Raw genomic sequence first — 6,189 nt, 5'->3', positions numbered from 1 at the left:
CCGCCGCGCGCACCGGCACCCGGTGCCGATCGCCCGGGCCTCGCGTTGGCGCTGCGAGCTCCTGACTCCTAGTGACCCACGGGCCGAGGGGGCGGGGAGCCGGGCCGGAGGGTGGGGGCGACCCGGCGTGCTCCGCTGCGCAGTTCTCGCGCTCCCGCCGCCACCACCTGACTTTCCCAAAGAGTGGTTTTGGGCTACCGAGAATTAAAAGGAAAGAAAGAAAGAACGAAAGAAAGAAAAAAGACAACACATTCTCACGCACCCCCCCTCCCCCCCGCCTGGACTCTCTGGACGTGCTAGCATTGGATTGGCAGCCGCCGAGTCGGGGGGACAGGGCGCCCCGACCTGACTATTGGGGCAAGATGCTGGCTGGAGTGGGGGCACCGGGGTGACCCGTGTTCTTCGGCAAAGGCGTCCCAGGGACAGGAAGAAATACGGTATCGGCGAGAAGGCCCCAGAGATCCGGCTTTTTAAAAACTCCCAATTTAAAACTACATTTTAAGTCTGAAATTGTATTCTTTCTTTCTGAAACCTCGCTGGAGCAGCCGGGAGCTTTGTGAACTGACAACTTAATGAGCTTAAGGTTGCGGGGGTGGGAGTAGCAGTGGGGGGACGGGTAAAGGAGTGTCGTTACTCGGGTCCTCGCCCGGGTCTCGCTACTCCTCTGGAAGCAGAACCCGACTGGGTCCCCAAACACCCCTTCGCATTTGGCAGCAAAGCTCCCGCCCCCTGCCCAATTGGCTGCTGTATTTCAGCTGGATTCGAATTGCGAATAGTAGTGTGGCGCGGCCCAAATAAATCAGCCCTGGGGACAGGTCGCGTTTTGGAGCCAGCACCTCTCCGAGGACGAGATGGGAGGCTTGAGGGCGGAAGGCTCGCTCCAAAGGGGCCACTCGTTGAGTCTAAATAGTCCGGGGAGAAATAATTTCGTTTCAGTTTAGTAAATCTCCGCAAAAAGGAGACAGGCGGAAGGAAAAGGAAAGAAACGAGATAAAGGAAGGGAAAAAAAACGCGAAGAAAAAAGAACTTCTATGAGCCTATTTACTGGGAAATTATGGAGTTCTCCAGGTCTCGGGCTCCTCCATAGTTTGGGGTGCACATCTTCCCTCATTATCCCTATTCTGCCCGCCTATCTGGACCAGCTGGTGTGCTCAAAGGAAGCGCGGTACCTGGGGTCTCTTAGGGGGTGGCTTTGAAAATGTGCCACTACTTCCGGGGGTGTCCCCCAGCCAAATCCAATACATTGGGGAAATGGTAAACTTGATGGGTCAAGCAGCCTTAGCTTGCTGTCTGAATAAACTCTATAGGTTAAACGGTTTTATTTTATTTTCAAGTTAACTGAAAAGAAAAAAAAAAGCATTTTATTACCCCTTCTCTCCTTTAGTTGAAAAACCAACCTAAAAATTGGAAAGGAGCAAATTACAACCTCCCACCCTTGTTTTAGGCAATGTTAAAAAGAGATTGGGAATCTGGAAAGTAAAATGCCGGTCCATTCTTGAGCCCTTAGAAACCGCACGCTTGTGGAGTCGGTCATTGTCCCACTGCTCACCTCGGTGCCGGTGGTGCCGGGCCGGCGCACCCTCTCACAGCTGCTGCGGAGCTGCGGGGAAAGCGTGTCCCTGGGGGGTTAGCTATTGTCCAAGAAAATTCACAGACACCTTCATACTTGCTAATATAAAGAAACAGACAACAGGACTCAGATTCGGGTCTGGGTCTTCTCAGGGCTCAGGCTTGGAGGCCATTCACATCCTGGAATCTAACTTAGCCTGAGGATTTTTTAAAAAACTCGCCCGCATTAGAAATAACCTCACTGAGACATGAATAAAGAAAAAAACCCCTTTCTTTTAATAGTAAAACTGAGAAGCACTTCACGACAGTTGGACTCAAAGAAAATCAAATGTCCACGTTTCTATAACCTCTTACGGATGAGCTTCTGAAAAACTCAGTCTACTTAAAAACTTGGTCGGAACTCACATAAAACCCAAAAGAGAAGCGCTGGCAGCCCTGGTCGGAGTTAAGTGGCCGGCGGACACCAGGTCAACTCTTCTGCAGTCCCATTCGATCGAATTCAGGTTAAATTTTAAAGCCCCTGAATCCCGCTCCGGTCGCTGATCTCTGTTCCAGAGTTTTCTACCTTCACTCCATCCCAATCGTGGCCACATTGAAACTGGGAACCACCACAGTGATTGGGGGAATGAAAGAGGAATGTAATAAAAGTGACTAAATTGGATGAGAACAGTTTATGGACCGTCTTAGTAGCAATTTAAAAGTCAGAAGTGTTTAGCAGCAATTTATAATGAAGAACGGAAAAAAAAATTCTCTTGGACTTTCTCGATTCCACGCCCTTCTCCCCCGCTTTGACAGGCTCTGTTCCCTTCTCCCCCTACAATACACAGATTCACAGCTCACTATTATGTTGAGAGGAAGCATAATTTCAGCGACTCAGTCTCACAATCTCTCGAAACCATATTTTACAATGCCCCTACCTATCCCCGTTCAACTCTCTTAGCCTCCTCTCCCTTTTCCAACTGGAAAAACAAAAAATTAAAAAAAAAAAAAAGAGCCCAAATGCTTTCAGGGAGACTGACCTTTAGAAAATCATTTACTTCGATTTACCTGGAAAAAAAAATTGTAAAATCCATCCTTACAAAGCAACTCCTCCTGCTCTAGTTAAAATTCTCTCTCCGCGGCCTTCTGGGGTCATGTCTGTCGGAAGAAATCTTTTTGTGAGCTCAAGGGAGCGAGACATATATCACAGCTCCTGCGGCGGACCAACCTGCAGCCGCGCGCCTCGCTGCTGACAGATCGGCACTGATAAGCCTGCGACGTTCATTTCCAGTCCCTTTGCCGGCTCAGGACCGTATCAGTTTGTACACAGTTGTGATAACCATTTGGAGGGAGCGAAGAAGGGGTGTGTATGTGAGAGTGGGGGTGGGGAAGCGGTATTTCCCGCTGGGTCCAGGTTAGTTGACCGCCACCCCCCTCCTCCCCAATGACTTATCCGAGACTTACCTGAAATTCTCCAGGATAAGCTCAGAGCAAACGGGACACCAAAACTTGGAGAGCATCTTGGGGGGCGACCGGGTGGAATCCCTTTTTTCATCATGCGCACCTTCAGGGACTAGCCTTTACGTACAACACGACCCCGCATCAAAAGTTCCCAAAGGTTAGCCGGTGAGTGCAGACGTCAACTCCCGAAACCTCCTAGGAATTTGGTGTTTCTAAAAAGCAGGGTAGAGATAGGGAGCTGGGCACTCGAGTTCCTTCATTTCCATATATTTGGATCCTTGATCCCCGATGGCCACCACCACCCGAGCCCCAGAGTCTCGAGAAGAGGTCGGGGAAAGTTTAAGGTCAGTCACATACAGCTGCAGAACAACAAAAAGCTCTTCTAACGAGGACAGAAGAGCGAGGAAGGCCCGAGGAGCAAAGCACTTCCCCCTCATTTTGGGGGACACGTTGACCCGAAAGCCGGAGCATCCCTCCCGCCGCGGTGGCAGCGCCGGGCTTTGCACGGCCAACTGCCTCCCGCCCCCCGCCCCCGCCCTCGTGAGTGCGTGTGTAACTGGGGGCGGAGGAAAGTGCTGCGCCGCCGGATGGGTGTGGGTCGCCAGCCAGGTCATGCGTTCCGCCACCTCCGCCCCTCCCCGGGCGTCCCAGAAATCTGCGCCCCCTGGAAGGACTCGCCCCGCTCCCGGGAAGGTACTCGCAGCCTGGCCCACACCCGCAGCCTGCGCTACGCTCATTGTCTGCCCGGGCGGCGCGCTCCCCTCCCCCCGCAGCCCGCGGTCCCCTCCCCACCCTCTTTTCTCCCCTCCCCTCACTCCCTCCTCCTCCTTCTCCTCCTCTTCACCTCTAGCGCCCAGCTGCTCGCGCAGCGCAGTTCCGACCCACAGCCTGGCACCCTTCGGCGAGCGCTGTTTGTTTAGGGCTCGGTGAGTCCAATCAGGAGCGCAGGCTGCAGTTTTCCGGCGGAGCAGTAAGAGGCGCCTCCTCTCTCCTTTTTATTCACCAGCAGCGCCGCGCAGACCCTGGACTCGAGCTTGCTGCCGGCGCCCTCAGCCTCTCTCCGCGCTCAAGAGCGGTCTCCGCCGTGGCGGTTCTCCATGCGCAGCGCGCACCCGAGGTTCGGCCGCTTCCTCTCTTGCTCGCGCTCCCCTCTTTCCTCGCCCCTACCCCTCACCCGTCACGGGCCCCTCGGCCCGGGACTTTATGGCCCAGCGCGGGCCGCGGTCGGCTCTGAGTGTGTCTCCCTTCTCCTGTCGCTGTCGGCCGCAGCGGCTCCCAGGTTCCTGGGACACCGCGGACCAACTTCTGCTGTCTCTTCTTCCCTCTGAAGCGTTTATCTGCGCGCAGCCTTATCTCCGGGTTATCTGGCCAAAGGGGCGGGAGCCGGCAGACAGGCGGGCAGAGAGACGGCTTTCTTGCTATCTAGCCCGGGTCTGTGTGTGGGCATTCATTTTAGTATGATTATCTTCGATGAGCCGTAGCGATTTGGAAAAACAATTCGGAGGAGGCCCTGCCGGCCGCTGTTCGCCTCCCTTCCCTACTCCCTCCGAGTTTCCCGTCCCTCTTTCAGCTCTCCCCTTTGGGGTGGCCTTGGCTCTAGGGAGGTCGCACGCCCCCCCCCCATTCCCCCCTCCTCTTCTCTGTGCTCCGCTCCACCCCGCTACGTCCGATTCCGGAACGGTCTGGTCTTTCCGCGGTTGGGGATGACCACGGGGTGGGAGGGGGTGGCTCGGCCGGCGTGAGCGCACGCGCCGGGGGTGCAGACTGGAGCCTGTTTAAGGTGTGCGGGGCCACGGGGACTAGTGTTGGGCGTGAGACTCGGGCCCCGCGGGCAGCCTGCAGGGCCGGGGCCCGGAAGGTCAGAGACTGCCGTCCCCGCCCCGGCGCCCCACCTTCCCTGGGCTGAATTGCACTTCTCTCCGGAGCTCGCGTTGCGTCCCGTCAAGAGTAGTCCGGGAAGCGCCGGGAAAGCCAGTGTGAGAAGGCGGCGGTTTCGTTTTCGGGGACAGGTTGTCTTCCTTACGCTACTGAGTTTTACGCGGGTAGACCTCACACGGAGGCATTCCCGGAGAGGGGCACGCGTAGCGAGGCGGGACAGGGCGGCGCCGACAAGCACAACTACTTAAAAAGTTCTTTTGTGTGTCACCGGCCCAGAAGGAACCGCTTTGGGACGGAAAGGAAACCTCGGCCAGCCTCCCGCCACCCCGGGGATCTTGGCGCGCGGATGAAGGATGCTGCGGCGGGGGTGGGCGGGGGGGGGGGGACGAGGGGACCCGAGCGGGGCAGGCAAGGGCGGGCGGATCTCCCGGTCTCGGGAGGACCCGGCGGAGGCTGCCCAGGCTCCGTTCTCTTCTTACCCAAACCCCGTGCCCAGGGCAGAAACGGGATATTTGAGAAATCTCATTAGCTAGAAAAGGCAGTGGGAGTGGATGTGTGGCCTGCGCGTTTGTAATCCTTTTTGATTTCGCCTCCCCTCACCCCGCCTCAGGAACTAGAAGTTAGCTTGGAGAGGCGCCGGACCGTGGATGGCCTTGACTGACGGCGGCTGGTGCCTGCCGAAGCGCTTCGGGGCCGCGGCTGCGGACGCCAGCGACGCCGGAGCCTTTCCAGCGCGGGAGCCTTCCTCGCCGCCTTCCCCCATCTCCTCCTCTTCCTCCTCCTGCTGCTCCCGAGGTGGGGAGCGTGGCCCCGGCGGCGCCAGCAGCTGCAGGACGCCGCAGCTCGACACGGAGGCAGCGGCGGGACCCCCGGCCCGCTCGCTGCTGCTCAGCCCGTACGCCTCGCATCCCTTCGCGGCTCCCCACGGACCTCCGGCGCCCGGGGTCGCAGGCCCCGGGAGCGCCCTGTCGAGCTGGGAGGACCTACTGCTTTTCACTGACCTCGACCAGGCCGCGACCGCCAGCAAACTGCTGTGGTCCAGCCGCGGCGCCAAGCTGAGCCCCTTCGCACCCGAACAGCCCGAGGAGATGTACCAGACCCTCGCCGCGCTCTCCAGCCAAGGGCCGGCCGCTTACGACGGCGCGCCCGGCGGCTTCGTACACTCGGCAGCCGCCGCCGCCGCCGCCGCCGCCGCGGCCAGCTCCCCAGTCTACGTGCCCACCACCCGCGTGGGCTCCATGCTACCCGGCCTGCCGTACCTGCAGGGGGCGGCCAGCGGGCCCGCCAACCACGCGGGCGGCG

General features: G+C 58.2%; 1 protein-coding gene across 1 annotated transcript in view; it reads left to right on the top strand.

Annotated features, from left to right (window-relative positions):
• Window positions 1-3,895: 3,895 nt before the first annotated feature.
• The window catches only part of GATA6 (GATA binding protein 6), a 30,740-nt gene continuing 28,446 nt past the window's right edge, over window positions 3,896-6,189 (top strand). Inside the window, exons 1-2 of the mRNA XM_029921576.1 lie at window positions 3,896-4,126; window positions 5,498-6,186. Coding sequence (XP_029777436.1) covers window positions 5,535-6,186 — 652 coding nt within the window. The 5' untranslated portion in view covers window positions 3,896-4,126; window positions 5,498-5,534. The remainder of the gene's footprint in view (window positions 4,127-5,497; window positions 6,187-6,189) is intronic.

The sequence above is a fragment of the Suricata suricatta genome, chromosome 14 (assembly GCF_006229205.1).
Source record: "Suricata suricatta isolate VVHF042 chromosome 14, meerkat_22Aug2017_6uvM2_HiC, whole genome shotgun sequence".
NCBI classification, from domain to species: domain Eukaryota; kingdom Metazoa; phylum Chordata; class Mammalia; order Carnivora; family Herpestidae; genus Suricata; species Suricata suricatta.
Note: the sequence above shows the minus strand (reverse complement) of the source record. Positions and strands in the feature narration are given on the sequence as shown.